The 18,693-nt window shown below is 47.0% G+C and overlaps 2 protein-coding genes across 6 annotated transcripts in view; one reads left to right on the top strand and one right to left on the bottom strand.

Moving 5' to 3' along the window:
• Positions 1 to 3,939, bottom strand: part of LOC118078993 (nuclear receptor subfamily 6 group A member 1-like) — a 44,704-nt gene extending 40,765 nt beyond the window's left edge. For all 4 annotated transcript variants that reach the window (XM_060270107.1, XM_060270105.1, XM_060270108.1 and 1 more), the window contains exon 1: positions 3,564 to 3,939. In XM_060270107.1, coding sequence (XP_060126090.1) covers positions 3,564 to 3,933 — 370 coding nt within the window. In that variant the 5' untranslated portion in view covers positions 3,934 to 3,939. The remainder of the gene's footprint in view (positions 1 to 3,563) is intronic.
• A 444-nt stretch (positions 3,940 to 4,383) lies between these two features.
• On the top strand, positions 4,384 to 18,331 carry LOC132591432 (spectrin alpha chain, non-erythrocytic 1-like). Of its 2 annotated transcripts, none has more exons than XM_060270005.1 (5): positions 4,384 to 4,538; positions 10,115 to 10,354; positions 12,759 to 12,884; positions 15,047 to 15,187; positions 17,801 to 18,331. In XM_060270005.1, exons 1-5 carry the CDS (start codon positions 4,527 to 4,529, stop codon positions 18,329 to 18,331), a joined length of 1,050 nt encoding a protein of 349 aa, XP_060125988.1. In that variant the 5' UTR covers positions 4,384 to 4,526. The 2 variants fall into 2 exon arrangements, with proteins under 2 accessions (XP_060125988.1, XP_060125989.1); XM_060270006.1 differs by lacking the exon at positions 4,384 to 4,538 and adding an exon at positions 5,170 to 5,615.
• Positions 18,332 to 18,693: the final 362 nt, after the last annotated feature.

The following is an 18,693-nucleotide window of genomic DNA, read 5'->3' as shown; positions in this document are numbered from 1 at the left end:
CGAGGCACACCACCATTAAAAAAGTTAAAAAAATTAACTCTGTGCCGCCCTATATTGACTATATAATTATGACTGTAAGAAACACTTGCCAATTGCTGTGTTGGTTGCAATCTCCTGTAATAAGGCTTCACAAGCCGCTGATTTCTTGGCCAGCACAATCCTTTGCTCAGCAAGTTTCAGGTTGAGCTCATCCAGCCAGCTTCTTTAAGTTTGTCTAAATTTTGCCGCGACGTGCGGCGACGAGAAGGGCGATTTGCATTGTCACGTGCCTGGCGGCCGCCAATACCCATCAATAACCCGCCAGAAAGGAAGCCGGCCGGGTTACGACGCGGGCGTTCGCCCTTCTCGTCGTCGCACGTCGTGGCACACCAGCCAGCGTCTCGCGGACAGCGGTTGAGAAACGCTGTTGTAATTAATTATCGTTAGAAACGAAGGTCCACATTGCGGGGAGGGGGGGGAGCTTTATCTATGCATTACGATATTCCAATCCAGAGCGTTCTGGAAGGCCGGATTTTGGACTACAATTCCCATCAACCCTGACCACTGGTCCGGTTAGCTAGGAATGATGGGAATCATAGTCCCAAACGGCAATTCCCATCACCCCTCACCACTGGCCCTGTTAGCTAGGGATGATGGAAATCGTAGTCCGAAACGACAACTCCCATCACCCTTGACCACTGGTCTGGTTAGCTAGGGATGATGGGAATCGTAGTCCGAAACGACAATTCCCATCACCCCTGACCACTGGCCCTGTTAGCTAGGGATGATGGGAATTGTAGTCCCAAAACAGCTGGAGGGCCGAATTTGGGGATGCCTGGATTATATAATAATAAGATAGATATTTTTATATTATACTGATTTGAGATTTTGATAAAGCGGTATAGAAATGAAGCGGATCCGGACAAATTAATAACATAATAGTATGATGTTGTAACTATTTATCATTATAAATGAAGGTCTTCCACCCACCGTCCAATTTTTTTGGGGGAGGTAGTCAAATTGATTAGGATATTCCAATTCTATCCATTTCCATATTCTACTTCTAAATATTTTAGATAGATACCTTATGGTTATTGTACATAGTATAACAAAACTGAATGCCATCCCATAAAAAAACAAAATAAAAACACAATTACAGCCCCACACACACCCATCGCAACTCCCCAAGATCATATTATTTAGTTAGAGCATTTAAGATGCTTATAGCTCTTGGATAGAAACTGTTTTTTAATCCATTTGTTCTTGATTTAATTGTCCTGTATCTCTTGCACGAAGGCAACGCTGCAAAAAGACTACAGGTGAAACTCAGAAAATTAGAATATCGTCAAAAAGTGCATTTATTTCAGTAGCGCAACTAAAAAGGTGAAACCAATCTATGAGAAGTTTAGGGAAGTTTTTAATCTGTGGTATTTTAATGTATTTTGGTATTTGTTGGAAGCCGCCCAGAGTGGCGGGGGGAAACCCAGCCAGATGGGCGGGGTATAAATAATAATAATAATATAGATGCATGACACGCAAAGCAGATATGTCAAGCCTTGATTGTTGTAATTGTCATTATTTGTCATTAGGCGGGTCAATTATAAATGGAATGTAATTAATAAAATTTCATACCGATGTTTATTTTTGTATTATTGTCACTATTTGTTTGATTCCTGTGGAATTTCCAAAAGAAAGCATTTGTCAAAATAAAAATAAAAAATAAAACGTTGCTTTACTGAAATAAATGCACTTTTCGACGATATTCTAATTTTCCGAGTTTCACCTGTATATATTTTATATATAATGTCTGTTCTGAAATTGCCGGGTCTGTTATGCCCAATAAAGGTTATCAAATGGAATAAAATAATATTATGTTATAATAGCAAAATATTGTTACAATGTTACAAGAACAAGATAATAATATTAGGATATTGCAGCTGTTGAGCATTAGAAACAAAGGCGCTTTATTCCAGGCATCCCCCAAACTCGGCCCTCCAGCTGTTTTGGGACTACAACTCCCATCACCCCCAGCTAACAGGACCAGTGGTCAGGGATGATGGGAACTGTAGTCCCAAAATAGCTGGTGGGCCGAGTTTGGGGGGTGCCTGCTTTATTCCCTTCTTTTTCTAGAAATGAATTAAATCATAACGTTAGAAACCAAGGCTTCTCACCTACAAAGGAGAAAGCTTTCCCCCCATTGCTTCTTTTTTGCTTTTTTTCATTTCCCCCGTTTTCTTCCCCCCTTTCTTATTTCCCCCCTTGTTTTTCCCTTCCTCCTTCTCTTCATTTTTCAGTTCCCCCTTTTATTCCCTTTATCCCCCTTGTTTTCCCCTTTCTTCTTGCCTTCTTTTATCTCGCCCTCCTTTCTCCTTTTCTTCTTTCCCCCCTCTTCCTCAACTTTTTCTTTTTTCCTCTTCCCCTTTTCTTCTTCTTTCCCTCCTTGTTTTCCCTTTCTCCCTTTCTTTCCCTTTCTTTTTTTCCTTTTCCTCCCCTTAATTTTCCTTCTATTTTATCCTCCCTTTTCTTCTTTTCCACCCTTGTTATCCCTTTCCCCCTTTCTTCCCCCCCCTTGATTTTCCTTCTATTTTCTCTCCCTTTTCTTTTTTTCCACCCTTGTTTTCCCTTTCCTCCCCTTTTCTTTTTCCCTTTCCCTCCCTTGATTTTCCTATTTTCTCTCCCCTTTTCTGCCCTTGTTTTCCCTTTCCCCTTTTCTTTCCCTTTTCTCCTTTTCCTCCCCTTGATTTTCCTTCTACTTTCTCTTCCCCCCTTTAATTCTTCATCCCCCCCTTGTTTTCCCTTTTCCTCCCTTGATTTTCCTTCCATTTCTCTCCCCTTTCCTCCCCCCCAGTTTTCCCTTTTTGTTTCCCGTCCCCCGTTTTTCCCACCTTCCCCCTTTATTTCCCTTTTCTTCTTTTTTCCCCTTTGCCACTCCCTTTTTTCTTTTCCCCTTTCCCCGTTTCCCCTCCCCCCCTTTTCTGTTTCCGCCCCTGTTTTTCCCTTTTCTTATTTTCCCACCTTCCTACTTTCTTTCCCTTCTCTTCTAATTTCCCTTTCTCCTTTTTCTTTCTCCCTTTTCCCCCCTCCCCCATTTCGCTTTTCTCTTCCCCCCCTTTGCCCCTTCCTTTTTTTCTTTTCCCCTGTTTTCCCCTTCCCCCTTTGCCCCTTTCCTTCTCCCTGTTTTACTTTTCCCGTTGTTTCCCCCTTCCCCTCCTTCCCCCTTGCTTTCCCTTTTCTTTTTACCTTTTCCTTCTATTATTTCCCTTTTTTTCTTTTTTCCCTTTCCCCGTTTCCCCCTCCCCCCCTTTATTTCCCTTTTCTTTTTTTCCTTTCCCTCCCCTTGATTTTTCCTTCTATTATTTATTTCCCTTTTTCCCGTTTCCCCCTCCCCCCTTGCTTTTCCCTTTATTTCCCTTTTCTCAGTTTTTCGTTTCTTTTCCCCTATTTTCTTCTCCCCTTTCCCCCTTGCTTTCCCCTCCCCCTTTATTTCCCTTTTCTCAGTTTTTCTTTTCTTTCCCCCTATTTTCCCCTCCCCTTCCGTTCTCCTCCCCCTTCCCCCCCCCATTGTTTCCCCGTGAGGCCTTTACCATTCTGAGGCGGCGGCGGAGGGGGAGGCGGCGGCGGAGGAGGCCGCGGCGCTCCCGTTGGCCTCCGTCCTGCTCCGGACGGCAGCGGCGGTTCCGTCTCGTCGTCCATGTCTCTCAGGCGAGCGTCGGAGGCGGAAGAGGCAGCAGCCGCGACGCCCTGGCGCGCCCGGCGCCCATCGCCGCCGCTCGCCGACCTGACAGGACCGAGCGACTCGACCCGACTGACGGGCCTCCCAGCACCCACGCCCCGTCCCAGCGCGCCGCTCCGCACTACGCACGCGCCGTCCCGCCCCCCCGGGCGGTGGAGAAGAAGCGGATTGGACGGCGGAGGAAAGGCCCGCCAGGGCCTCCGAGCCCCGACGGACGCCATTGTCCGGCGGCGGGGCGGCGGGGCGCAGGCGCGGAAGCGCCTTAGCGCACGCGCACAAAGTCGCCTCCACGCCAGGCTGGCTGCGCACGCGCAAAATGACCGAGTCGCCGAACTGACTGCGCACGCGCAGAATCACCTCTTCGCCTGCCCTCCTACAGGGACTGCGCATGCACCAAATTAACCCTTCGCCGAGCTGACTGTGCACGCGCACCATCACCTCCTTCTGACGTCCCTGTAGGCCCTAAACAGGCCCTCAGAGTCCCCCTTCTGACACCCCTGTAGGCCCTAAACGGGCCCTCAGAGTCCCCCTCCTGGCCCCCTTTAGGCCCTAAATGGGCCCTCGGAGTCCCCCTTCAGACTCCTCCCCCCACCCCGGCTCATCCCTGTGATTGGCCCCACCCTGTCCCGACCCATGACCCTTCCCTCCCCCTCCTCCCCCACCCAGGGGAGCCCCCACCTCTATTCAGCCTAGTCTGCAAAGGTGAGCCGAGTTGCTGTGGAGAGGCAAGCTTTCCTACCTGCAGTACCAGTGTGGCCGCCACTAGAGGCCGGTGTTGTGCAAGGTTTCCTGATTCTGGCTTCTGTTTCCCAGCATGCACTTTAGGGTGAGTTGTGAGTTTTTGAACACGGGGTTTCGGGAGTTTTACATGGCCCAGGTGTGACGTTTGTCTTTGAAAACCGTATGGGCTTCCTCTTGTAGTCGCATTTGACTTTGTGTTAAAATTTGAACGCAATCGGTCCAGCGGTTTCGTTGAACATTGCAGATGAACACACATGCATAGATGACATTGATATCGATATAGATTTAGACTAGCTGGCCCTGCCACGCGTTGCTGTGGCTTAGTCTGTGAAATGGGTCCTCAGAGCCCCCCTTCAGACTCCCCTGTTGGCCCCACTACAATTCCCATCTTCCCCAACCACTGGTCCTGTTAGCTAGGGATCATGGGAGTTGTAGGCCAAAACATTCTGGGGGATGCCAGAAGAAGAAGAAGAAGAAGAAGAAGAAGAAGAAGAAGAAGAAGAGGGGGGGGGAATGCAAAATAGGAAATAAACATGGATCTAGGCAGGGCCATTTCCCAAACTCCCCTCTTCTCTTATGACACCAGCCAAACCATCCCAATAATAATAATAAGGTAACAATGATTAATAATAATTAATAATTAATAATAGTAATAATAATAATAAGAAATGCAAAATAAGAAATCCAACATGGATATAGGCAGGACCATTCCCCAACGCCCCTCTTCTGACCCAGGTTTCTCTGATGACACCGGCCGAATCATCCCAATCATCATCATTATATTATTATTATTATTATTATTATTATTAATCAATCAGTCAATCCAGAAGAGCAAGACGCAGAGCTTTGCCCTCGCCTCCCCTGCAAGGGAGCCGGCGATTGGGCGGCTACCGCCCCCACTGCCCAGCCTGCGTGCGGCCCCGTCTCCGCGGGGGGGCGCGCAGCTGGGACCCGCCCATTGCAGCCTTGATGCGCCCGGGATCGCCTGATCAGCTGCTTTATCTCCGCGCAGCAGACGCGCTCTTGCTGCAACGCCCCTGCGGAAGAAGGTCTCCCCTTGCTGCAACCGACATTTCTTGTTTTTTTCCCTCCTTCCTTCTCTTTTCCTTTCCCCGTTCCGACCGGATCGCGACCCGAACCCGGCCGGGGAGATCGGGAGAAGGTGAGTAATCCGTCTCCTTCCCCTCCCCCAACAATGGCTTCCCTTTGTCTTCCTGCTGGGCGAGGGCCGGGCGCGGGAGGATCGGGTCCTTTCCCGAAGCATTCGGGCGGGGGATCTGCTCGTTGCAGCAGGGGATCTACCCCTTCCCAAAGGGTTTTTTGCAGGAGATCTGCCCCCTTCGCAAAGCATTTTTGAAGTGGATCTGCCCATTGCAGAGAATCCGCCCTTTCCCAAAGCATTTTTGCAAGGGATCGACACATTCCTAAAGCTTGGTTGGCAAGGGAATCAGCCCAAAGCATTTTTGGCAGGAGATCTGCCCCTCCCCAAAGGCTTTTTGCAGGAGATCTGCCCCTTCGCAAAGCATTTTTTGAAGGGGATCTGCTCATTGCGGGGAATCTGCCCTTTCTCAACGCATTTTTGCAATGAATCGACGCATTCCTAAAGCTTGGTTGGCAAGGGAATCAGCCTAAAGCATTTTGGCAGGAGATCTGCCCCTCTCCAAATGGTTTTTGCAGGGAATCTGCCCTTTTCCAAAGCATTTTGGCAGGGAATCTGCTCATTGCAGGGAATCTGCGCCTTCCCAAAGCTGGTTTGCGGGGAATCTGCTCATTGCAGGGAATCTGCCCCTTCCCAAAGCTGCTTTGCAGGGAATCTGCTCATTGCAGAAAATCGACCCTTTCCCAAAGCATTTCTGGCAAGGAATCTGCCCCTTCGCAAAGCTCCGTTGGCAAGGGAATCGGCCCAAAGCATTTTGGCAGGAGATCTGCTCATTGCAGGAAATCTGCCCCTTTCCCAAAGCATTTTGGCAAGGAATCGACACATTCCTAAAGCTTGTTTCCTACGCCTTGCAGATCTGCCCCTTCCCCTGGCTTTATTTTGCAGGAGATCTGCCCCTTCCCCAAACTTTTTATTGCTGGAGATCTGCCCCTTCCCCAAGCTTTTTTTGCAGGAGATCTGCCCCTTGCAGGGAATCTGCCTTTCCCAAAGCCCCTTCCTCAAGCTGGAGGTAGGCCCAAGCGTTCCCAGGTCTGGGGGAGTTCTAGCACCGGGCGCCTGGTTCCAATCGGCAGGTTCCCAGCGCCTGGTTCCCTGCATCATGGTTCCCATCACCTGGTACCCAGCACCATGGTTCCCAACGCCTGGTTCCCAATGCCTGGTTTCCAGCACCACGGTTCCCTGCGCCACGGTTCCCAGCGCCCGGTTCCCAGCGTCTGGTCTCCAGTGCCTGTTCCCAGCGCCCAGTTCCCAGCACCCGGTTTCCTGCATCTGGTCTCCAGCGCCTGGTTCCCAGCGTCACCATTCTCAGCGCCTGGTTCAAAGCGCCACGGTTCCCAGCGCCTGGTTCCCTGCACCACAGTTCCCAGTGCCCGGTTCCCAGCGCCATGGTTCCCAGCGCCATGGTTCCCAGCGCCCAGTTCCCAGCATCACCGTTCTCAGTGCCTCGTTCATAGCGCCTGGTTCCCTGCACCACGGTTCCCAACACCCGGTCTTCCAGCGTCTGGTTCCCAGCACCCAGTTCCCAGCGTCACCGTTCTCAGCGCCTGGTTCATAGTGCCATGGTTCCCAGCGCCTAGTTCCCTGCACCACGGTTCCCAACACCTGGTTCCCAACGCCTGGTTCCCAGCGCCATGGTTCCCAACACCTGGTTCCCAGTGCCACGGTTCCCAGTGCCACGGTTCCCTGTGCCACGGTTCCCTGTGCCACGGTTCCCAGCGCCGCGGTTCCCTGCACCTGGTTCCTAGTGCCATGGTTCCCAACACCCGGTCTTCCAGCGTCTGGTTCCCAGCACCCAGTTCCCAGCGTCACCGTTCTCAGCGCCTGGTTCATAGTGCCACGGTTCCCAGCGCCTAGTTCCCTGCACCACAGTTCCCAACACCCGGTTTCTAGTGCCATGGTTCCCAACATCCGGTTCCCAGCGCCACTTTCCCCAGTGCCTGGTTCCCTGCACCACGGTTCCCAACACCCGGTTTCCAGCGTCTGGTTTCCAGCCCATGGTTCCCAACGCCTGGTTTCCAGCGCCACAATTCCTTGCGCCTGGTTCCCTGTGCCACAGTTGCCAGCGCCTGGTTCCCAGCACCCAGTTCCCAGCGTCACCGTTCTCAGCGCCTGGTTCATAGTGCCACGGTTCCCAGCGCCCAGTTCCCTGCACCACGGATCCCAACACCCGGTTTCCAGCGTCTGGTTCCCAGCGCCATGGTTCCCAACGCCTGGGTTCCCAACACCTGGTTCCCAGCACCACGGTTCCCTGTGCCACGGTTTCCAGCGCTGCGGTTCCCTGCACCTGGTTCCTAGTGCCATGGTTCCCAACATTCGGTTCCCAGCGCCTGGTTCCCTGCACCACGGTTCCCAACACCCGGTTTCCAGCTCCACGGTTCCCTGCACCTGGTTCCCAGCGCCATGGTTCCCAACATCCGGTCCCAGCGCCACTTTTCCCAGCACCTGGTTCCCAGCGCCACGGTTCCTTGCGCCACGGTTCCCAGCCAGCCCCGCTTCTTTCCCCCAAAGTTTTTTTTTTGCAGAGAACCTGCCCCTTCCCCAGGCTTTATTTTGCAGGAGATCTGCCCCTTCCTAAAGCATTTTTTGCAGGAGATCTGCCCCTTCGCAGAGCATTTTTTTGCAGGAGATCTGCCCCTTCCCAAAGCAGATTTGAAGGAGATATGCCCCTTCCTAAAGAATTTTTTTGCAGGAGATCTGCCCCTCCCCAAAGCATTTTTTTGTAGATCTGCCCCTTCCCCAGGCTTTATTTTGCAGGAGATCTGCCCCTTCCCCAGGCTTTATTTTGCAGGAGATCTGCCCCTTCCCCAGGCTTTTTTTCGCAGTGAGAAAAGGAAACAGTTCAGCAAAGCAAAGCTGTGCTGTCAAAAATGGCGTTTGCAAAATTTCCCCTGCAGGCTTTTGCAGGAAGCCTCTTATTCCGGGGTTTTTTTGGGGGGGGATCTCATTTCCTCCTCGGATCTTATTTTGCCTTTTTAAAAATCATTATTTTTCACTTGTGGTTTTAAAAAATAACTCCTTTTCCAAATGGATCTTTTTCTGGTCTTTTTTTTAAAAAAATAGTTTTCAGCTTGCATCCGATTCGGGTTTAAAATACACATATCGTTTTGCTTTTGGATCTCCCACTTTCAAAATACAGATCTCATTTTCTCTTGGGTCTCATTGTGATTTTCAAAAATGACTCCTTTTCCAATGGGACCTTATTCTGGTTTTAAAAAATATATAGTTTTCAGCTTGCATCTGAATCTGGTTTAAAATACACATATCGTTTTGCTTTTAGATCTTCCCGTTTCAAAATCTAGATCTCCAAATGAGATCTAGATTTTGAAACTGGAAGATCCAAAAGCATCTCATTGTGATTTTAAAAAATAACTCCTTTTCCAATTGGATCTCATTCTGGTTTTTAAACATATATAGTTTTCAACTTTCATCTGAATCTGGTTTGAAAATTATATCTATAGTTTTCCACTTGGATCTTATTCTGGTTTAAAGTAATAGGTATCATTTTGCTCTTGGGTCATCTAGTTTAAAAATATAAATCATAATTTCCTCTTGGGTCTCTGTGATTTTAAAAAATAACTTCTTTTCCAAATGGATCTCATTCCGGTTTTTAAAAAATATAGTTTTCAATTTGCATCTTATTCCGCCTTAAAATAGATAGTTTTAAACTTGCTTCTTATTCTGCCTTAAAATGTATAGTTTTCAACTTGCATCTTTAAAAATAAAATAAAATTCATTTATATAGAGAAAGAGAAAAATTGCGAAAACAAATACAAAAATTTCTTCTTACGACATCATAACTTTTCTTTACATCTATATATGACTTTCCCCTTCTGAATTTCATTTTCTTTATCTTATTTGGCAGTTTCTAAGGCCTAACCTCTTATACATTATTTCTCTATCTTATTCCGGTTTAAAATGTATACATTCTCTCTCTCACTCACTCTCACTCTCTCTCAAATTTTCTACTTGTGTCCGATTCTGGTTTTTAAAAACAGATCATGCTTTTCCATTGCTTTTTTCGCCAACGGGGTGTTTGTGTGGAATCATTTCGATGGCAACTATATTTGTGCTGCTGCAATTCAAACCTATTTTTTCTATATATTTTTACTATTATTATTATTATTATTATTATGTTTTTCCTTATGCAATGCAATTCAAACCTATTTGAAGGGAGGGAGACACAATCAGCTGCTACTCTCTCCCAGGGTGTGCTTGTCAAAGAGGTACTCGCCAAGCCCTCCCTGGGACGCCCCCAGCCGCCGGAGGCTGGTGATGTAGTTGCCCAATTTTTAAAAATTATTATTAATATTAATATTTACTGCTTTAACAATGCAATATAATTCAAACCTATTTATTATTATTATTATTTGCTTTTCCTTTAACGATGCAATGCAATGCAAACCTATTTTTAAAAATTATTACGGTATTATTATTATTAACTGATTTTCGTTTAACAATGCAATTCAAACCATATTTTGACGAGAGAAACTCTTGACTTCCAGACCATGGACCTCTCCGGGATGAAAGTGTTGGAGACGGCCGAGGACATCCAAGAGCGCCGCCAGCAGGTCCTGGACCGCTACCACCGCTTTAAGGAGCTGTCCACCCTGCGGCGCCAGAAGCTTGAGGACTCCTACCGCTTCCAGTTCTTCCAGCGCGATGCCGACGAGCTGGAAAAGTGGATCCAGGAGAAGCTCCAAGTGGCCTCAGACGAGAGCTACAAGGACCCCACCAACCTGCAGGTAAGCGAGAACCCTAGAGTCGTTGAGCTGACCTCATCAATGACTTGGATGATGGACTTGAGGGCATCCTGAGCAAGTTTGCAGGTGACACCAAATTGGGAGGGGTGGCTAATAACCCAGAGGACAGGATCACACTTCAAAATGACCTGAACAGATTAGACAACTGGGCCAAAGCAAACAAGATGAATTTTAACAAGGAGAAATTTAAAGTACTACACTTGGGCAAAAAAAATGAAAGGCACAAATACAGGATGGGAGACACCTGGCTTGAGAGCAGTACATGTGAAAATGATTTAGGAGTCTTGTTAGACCACAAACTTGACATGAGTCAACAGTGTGATGTAGCAGCTCAAAAAGCCAATGCAATTCTGGGCTGCATCAATAAGAGTATAGCATCTAGATCAAGGGAAGTAATAGTACCACTGTATACTGCTCTGGTCAGACCTCATCTGGAGTACTGTGTCCAGTTTTGAGCACCTCAGTTCAAGAAGGAGACTGACAAGCTGGAATGTGTCCAGAGGAGGGCAACCACAACGGTCAAAGGCCTGGAAACGATGCCTTATGAGGAACGGCTTAGGGAGCTGGGTATGTTTAGCCTGGAGAAGAGAAGGTAAAGGGGTGATATGATAGCCATGTTCAAATATATAAAAGGATGTCATATAGAGGAGGGAGAAAGGTTGTTTTCTGCTGCTCCAGAGAAGCGGACACGGAGCAATGGATTCAAGCTACAAGAAAGAAGATTCCACCTCAACATTAGGAAGAACTTCCTGACAGTAAGAGCTGTTCGACAGTGGAATTTGCTGCCAAGGAGTGTGGTGGAGTCTCCTTCTTTGGAAGTCTTTAAGCGGAGGCTTGACAGCCATCTGTCAGGAATGCTTTGATGGTGTTTCCTGCTTGGCAGGGGGTTGGACTGGATGGCCCTTGTGGTCTCTTCCAACTCTATGATTCTATGACCCACCACAATGCTGGAATCTCGACTGAGAATCCAGCAGATTTAGAGAATTAGAGAATCCAGTCTGAAAATGATAGAATCTCATGATAGAAATGAGAATTACGGAACCTCAACCGAGAATTATGGAATCTTGACAGTGAATTATGGAATCTCGACCAAGAATTATAGAATCACAACCGAGAATTATAGAATCTCAACCGAGATTTATAGAATCTCAACTGAGAATTACAGAATCTCAACTGAGAATTATAGAATCTCAACTGAGATTTGTAGAATCTTGACCGAGAATCATAGAATCTCGACCGAGAATTATAGAATCTCAATTTGAGAATTATAGAATTTCAACTGAGAATTTTAGAATCTCAACTGAGAATTTTAGAATCTCCAGTGAGAAATAGAATCTCACCCGAGAATCATGGAATCTTGATGAAAATTAAAGAATCTCAACTGAGAATCATAGGATTTCGACTGAGAATTACAGAATCTTGACTGAGAATTCTAGAATCTTGTCAGGAGTATGGGCAGGAGTCAGGCTCTGGGGCCTGTAGTGCTTTGCAGGACTGGGGCCTGCCTCAGCTTGTGCTGGGGAAGCAAGGCGTGGCCACACAGGTGAAGACATCAGCTTGTGCTGGAGAGGCAAGGAGTAGTCACCCAGGTGAGGCCACTTGAGATCTCACTGCACCTGGTGGCAGGAGCTGGGAGGGATAAGAACCCAGCATTTCCCTTCAGCTCTTTGCCACAGCAACGCCATCCCTGCCTGGTTGCCTCTGGTCTCTTGCTCCTGGAACCCTTGCCTTGCCGACGTCTTGATCCTTGCTCCGTGGACCCTTGCCTTGCCGACGTCTTGATCTTTGTTCCTTGGACCCTTGCCTTGCCGACGTCTGGATCCTCGCCCCTTGGACCCTTGCTTTGCCTTCGCCTTGCTCCTCGACCCTTGGACCTTCACCTTGCTTCTTGTTCCTTGAGCCTTCGCTTTGCTCCTTGCTCCTTGGACCCTTGCCTTGCCGACGCCTGGATCCTCGACCCTTGGACCCTTGCTTTGCTTTCGCCTTGCTCCTCGACCCGTGGACCTTCGCCTTCTTGTTCCTTGAGCCTTCGCCTTGCTTCTTGTTCCTTGAGCCTTCGCCTTGCTTCTTGCTCCTTGGACCTTCGTCTCTGCCTTGCTCCTTGACCCTGCAATTGCCTGCGGCTGGACCCTCAGCCCTGCACCTGTTCCTGCTTCTTCACCACCATCTTGCCTCTGGTCCTGACGCCCGCCGACCGGACCGTGACAAATCTCGACTGAGAATTACAGAATCTCGACCGAGAATCATAGCATCTTGACCGAGAATTTCAGAATCTCGACCGAGAATCATAGAATCTCGACTGAGAATTGTGGAATCTCAACCGAGCCGGAAGGGTCCCCACATGGTCATTTAGTCTGACCTGCCACAATCTTTGTCCCTTTTCCAGGGGAAGCTGCAGAAGCACCAGGCCTTTGAAGCCGAGGTACAAGCCAACGCTGGCGCCATCGTCAAGCTGGACGAGACCGGCAACCAGATGATGAACGAGGGCCACTTCGCCGGCAAAACCATCCGGGTAAGTCCCCCCGCGGTTTTACCCCGGTCCCTGCAGTTATACCTGCTGTAAGACCCCCCCCAAATTGTCAAGTTTTAAAAAAACAACTCTACCAAAATAGTGGAGCTTTTAAAAAAAAAACCGCTTAGCTTTTTCTTAGGAAGACCCCGATACTGTTGAATTTCAAAAAAGTAATCCACTGAAATTGTTTAGCTTTTTATAGGAAGATATAATTGCTGAGTTGTTGTTTTTTTTTAAAGGAAGAACCCAAAATTGTTTACCTTTCTTTTTTTGAGGAAGATCCCAACATTGCTGAGCCTTTTAGTTTTCTCAGAGACCATGAGCGTCTTGGAGAAATTAAGATTTAAGATTGTCCAGGGCGGGGATGGCTGTGGGGTCCGTTTCCTTGGGTCAGCCTTCCTCAAACTACAATTCCCATCATCCCTGACCACTGGTCCTGATAGCTAGGGATCATGGGAGTTGTAGGCCAAAAACATCTGGAGGGCCAAGGTTGAGGAAGCATGCCTTAGGTCGTCCTCTGTTGTGTCGCTACAACTCCCATCCTCCACAGCGCCCAGGGATTATGGGAGTTCTAGTTTTGTAAACAGCGGGAGACCCGCCTGGGTGAACGCCATGAATTTTGGGCGCTGATATTGGGCGGGGGCGGGTCCTGCTGCTCCGCCGCCATAACCTGTTGTGTTTCGACAGTTCAGTCTTTCACGCCATACCGGACGGCGCAGCGCCCCATCGTCACCGTCATCCAAGTGGGGGCTCACCTACGAGTAGGTGGATTGTTGCCTCTGTCCGAGGGTGTGGGTGCCAGTGTGCTATTGCCTGCCATTTCTCCTGGAATGCCCATTTGTTGGCCCTCGCGTTTCCCCTCACTTCCTTTCATTTGCCTTCTCATTTCCTCTCGTTTGCACTCTCCTTTCCTTTCCTTTGCCCTCTCTTCTCTTTGCCTTTTATTTGCTCTCTCATTTCCCCCGCTTCCCTTCATTTCCTTTCATTTGCCCTCTCTTTTCCTCTCGTTTCCCCTCACTTCCTTTTATTTGCCCTCTCATTTGCACTCTCATTTCCTTTCTTTTGCCCTCTATTCTGTCTTTCCTTTGCCCTCTCACTTCCTTTTCATTTGCCTTCTCATTTCCTCTCGTTTGCACTCTCCTTTCCTTTCCTTTGCCCTCTCTTCTCTTTGCCTTTTATTTGCCCTCTCATTTTCCCCGCTTCCCTTCATTTCCTTTCATTTGCCCTCTATTTTCCTCTTCTTTCCCCTCACTTCCTTTCATTTGCCTTCTCATTTCCTCTCGTTTCCCCTCTCATTTCCTTTCCCTTTTCCTCTTTTCCTCTCGTTTCCCCTCATTTCCTTTCATTTGCCCTCTTTCATTTGCCCTCTCTTTTCCTCTTGTTTCACCTCATTTCCTTTCATTTTCCCTCTCATTTCCTTGTATTTGTCCTCTCACTTGCCATCTCATTTCCTTCCCTTTTTCCTCTCGTTTCCCTTCATTTCCTTTCATTTGCCCTCTTTTCATCTCGTTTGCACTCTCACTTCCTTTCCTTTGCTATCTATTCTCACTTCCTTTCCTTTGCCCTCTATTCTATTTGTCTTTCATTTCCCCCCTCACTTCCTTTCCTTTGCCCTCTCTTTTCCTCTCATTTCCTCTTATTTCCCCTCTTTCCCTCTTGTTTCACCTCATTTCCTCTTATTTCCCCTCTCATTTCCTTTCCTTTCCCTTCTTTTCCTCTCGTTTCCCCTCTTTTCCTCTTATCTGCCCTCTCTTTTCCTCTTGTTTCATTTCCTTTCATTTTCCCTTTCATTCCCTTTCATTTGTCCTCTCTTTTCCTCTTCTTTCCCCACTCATTTCCTTTCTTTTGCCCTCTTTTCCTCTCGTTTCCCCTCACTTCCTTTCATTTGCCCTCTTTTCCTCTTATTTGCCCTCTCTTTTCCTCTCATTTCCTTTCCTTTGCCCTCGTTTCCCCTCATTTCCTTTCATTTGCTCTTTTCCTCTTACTTGCACTCTCATATCCTTTTCTTGGCCCTCTCATCTTCCCTCCTTTACCCTCTCGCTTCCTTCCATTTGCCCTCTCCTTTCCTCTCAATCTCCATTTGATCGACGGCCGGATTTGATTGAAAACAAGTCGATGTCCTTGATTGATTGACGGCTGGGTTTCCCGCCCCTCCCTTCCAGACCCGGATGCAAGAGCTCCACCGGCTCTGGGAGCTGCTTTTGGAGAAGACTCGCGAGAAGGGCGTCAAGCTCCCCCAAGCCCAGAAACTCGTGCAATACCTGCGAGAGTGCGAGGATGTGATGGACTGGATCAATGACAAGGTATTGGTGATCGATTCCGTTCATTTCCTCCCTCGCTTGTGTTTCTTTCTTTTTATATATATAATTTTTATTTAATTCACCAACACCAAACCCAGACAGTGAAACCCACCGGGCGTCCAATACATTGGATGTACAGTGGTACCTCACAAGACGAATGCCCTGCAAGACGAAAGCGTCTTGCAATCTGATGGTGACCCACAAAAAAAGAAATTCCAATGCATTCCTATGGGAAACTGCGATTCGCAAGACGAATTTTTCGCAAAATTTTTAATTTTTCGCAAAATTAAATTCGTCTTGCGAGGCACCACTGTACATCTATATATATATATATATATAAATGTAGAAAGGGTGAAGTTGTGGGCTCCACTTTTCTCTGAAACCGCTTGACCGATTGTGTAGAAATTTGGACACAACGGTCCGCGGCAAAACCCGAGTGTTTGCGTAACCTCAGATTGTACACATTTCATACCTAACACAGGTAAAAACATGTTTTTACCCCCAAAAAATAGCGCCCTCCAGTGGCATAATTCTGACACCTAGTGTGAGGGACAGAAGTTACAGGCAAGTCCCTCCCATCTTAAGTAGCAGCTCGTCACCCAGCGCGAGTGCTAGTGGAGAGGGAGAGGTCTCCAGCGGAGAATCAGGAAGTGGTGACCGAGGCTCAGGCAAGGTAGCGGAGCCCATGCCCAGTGTGGGAAGGGAAGTGGGAGGCAAGGGAAGAAGGCCGATCCCACCGACCCCGGAATTGCGCAGGAAACGACGGGGGCGGAGATTCAGTATGCCTAGACTACTTTGCTGGAAGAAAACGCGCGAATCTCCATTCGGAGGTTCTGACCCCTAACTGACAACATGTACATAGTACTGTTCTGCACTGTAAATAATCAGCACTAAATAAAAGAATGAAAAGACAACGCCTGGAGGAGTCGTTACTCTAGAGTAGCCGCTACAGCGCCTGTGACACCTAGCTATATTAAGCTCCACCCTCCACAAGGTTTATCTAACTTTAAACATTTTAATTACCCCAAATTGTTCCAACCTCCCCAAATAATTCAATAGCGTTTCAAACCAATCCTGCTTTTTCTCATTTTATGCATCTTCACAGTTAGGTATTCTAAAATTATAATATTCAATTTGCTATATAACCTGTCTAGCTGCAATTGCCATCAATTTTACCCATTTACATTTCTCTTTTTGTTTTCAACCCAGTGCTACCGAGGCTAATAAGAACCATTAATTTAGATATATCCACCCTTCTACCCACGATTCTCAATATTTCTATAACAATCTGTTCCCAAATCTTAATAACTAACTTCTTACCCTCCCGTGTCTGTAATTCTACCGTAATGGCCCGAATATAAGCCACGCCTCCCCCCCCCAAAAAAAATCCCGACCACGGAAATTTAGCCTGCGGCTTATATCAAGCAACCTTACAAAGAGCCTGATATACTGTGAACCTCCTCTTATTTTAAATATTTAAATATCATATTTAAATAATAATAAATAATAAAACCAAATAATAATAAAGGTTTTGCATACATTTTTTAGACGTCATTTAACATTTATATCTCGTACGATCTTTTTTCCCGACTTCCTTCAACCACGTCTAAAGATTTCCAATCTTCCTACCTTCTTCTTGTATTCCATAATTCACGGTTACTTTTCCTAAACATGAACCGATTTTAATTTCCTACCTTTTCTTCTTTGATGATTGAGATGCAGGAAAAATGAAATGAAAAATGAAAATCAGAGAGGGGGGATTGGAGGAAGTCCACCTAAGAACGTTTAGTAAAATACAGGTGAAACTCGGAAAATTAGAATGTCGTTGAAAAGTATCGATTTCAGTAATGCAACTTCTTATTTTTTTATTTTCCTTATAATTTTGACAAATGCTTTCTTTTGGAAATTCCACAGTAAGAAAACAAATAGTTACAATCACACACAAATCAACAAAAATAAACATCGCTATTACATTTCATTAATGACATTCCATTTATAATTGACCCGCCTAACGACAAATAATTACAGTGACAAGAAAAAAAGGCTTGCCATATCTTGCTTTGCATGTCATGCATTTATCTCATATATTGGTTTCACCTTTTAAGGCTGTGATTTTGCCTAATATTTTGCCCCCAATTTCCCCCAAAAGGCTGTGATTTTGTAAATGACTTTTGTCAATATTTCCCCCAAAAGGCTGTGATTTTTCCTAATATTTTGCCCAAAATTTCCCCCCAAAAGCTTGTGATTTTGCCAAAAACTTTGGCTAAACTTTTCCCAAATTTTACCCCAAACGGCTGTGATTTTGCCCCCAAAATGGCCAAAAATTCCCCCCAAAAGGCTGTGATTTTGCCTAATATTTTGCCCCAAATTTCCCCAAAAAAGCTTGTGATTTTGCCAAAAACATTCGCCAAAATTTCCCCCCAAAGGCTGTGATTTTGCAATTAACCACTTTAGTCAAAATTTCCCCGCAGCTTCAACATTTCAGGAAATTTTACATCTATAGTCTGACCCCCTTCAATGCGGGAATTTCAAGCAATAAATATAGACTTTTTAAAAAAAATCTTAATTAAAAAATCATAATAAATAAATAAAAAGCTTTGTCGCCCTTTTCTTCAGGAGCAGCACCTGGAAGAGGAAGTGATCCGCTCCAAGCAGGAAGAGGTCAACGCCTCCTGGCAGCGTCTGAAGGGATTGGCTCTCCAGAGGCAGGGAAAACTTTTTGGGGCGGCCGAAGTGCAGCGCTTCAACAGGTGGCCGGCTTTCCCTCTATTTTATTTGATTTCCATTTATCTTATTTGTCCTCCTTTTTTCTATTTCATTTCTGTAAGGGGGAGGGAGTACAGAGTACCCCCCCCCATCATCAAGAGTAGCTCCTCACAGAGTAGCGAAGGAAACATAGACTCCGGGGAGGGAAGTCAGGACATGGAGAGAGAGTGCCCGGGCTCAGGCAGGATGAAAGAGCCCAGACTCCACAGACGGGAGGAGAGAGAAGGGGACAAGGGGGAGAGGGAAAACATGGAACGCAGACCCTTTCCGCCGGTTCCGGAATTACGAAGGAGGAGAAAAGGAAGGAGATTCAGTGTCCCGCGCCTTTTATGTTGGGGGCGTTTGCGCCGAGGGGCACTTCCGGATTCTGCATCAGAGTGAGCAGACATGTTTCTGCACCTGCTTCACTGTACATATCAGCACCAATAAACACATTATGGAAAAGTAACCTGAGGAGCGTCGTTACTCTAGAGTAGTTGCAAGATACCCCTGACAGCAATCCGAAAGTCTTTGAGACTACTCGAGAGCAAGCGGCAACATGAGTGCACAGGAGCTAGCAGAGGCGAGGGAGGCTGCGGAGAGGGCGAAAAAGGAGCTGTTGAAAGTTGCAGAAGACGCGAAGCGGCAAATTGCTGCAGCCACAGCTGACGCTCAAGCAGCGTGCTTAGAAATGAACAAGCTGGTGGAGGAGGTAAGACAGTACGCTGTCCGTGAACAGGAGCTTAGGAACCACGCGGCTACCC

This window comes from Zootoca vivipara, chromosome W, assembly GCF_963506605.1.
Source record: "Zootoca vivipara chromosome W, rZooViv1.1, whole genome shotgun sequence".
Taxonomy (NCBI): domain Eukaryota; kingdom Metazoa; phylum Chordata; class Lepidosauria; order Squamata; family Lacertidae; genus Zootoca; species Zootoca vivipara.
The sequence above is the reverse complement of the archived record's forward strand: the minus strand, read 5'-3'. Positions and strand labels throughout refer to the sequence as shown.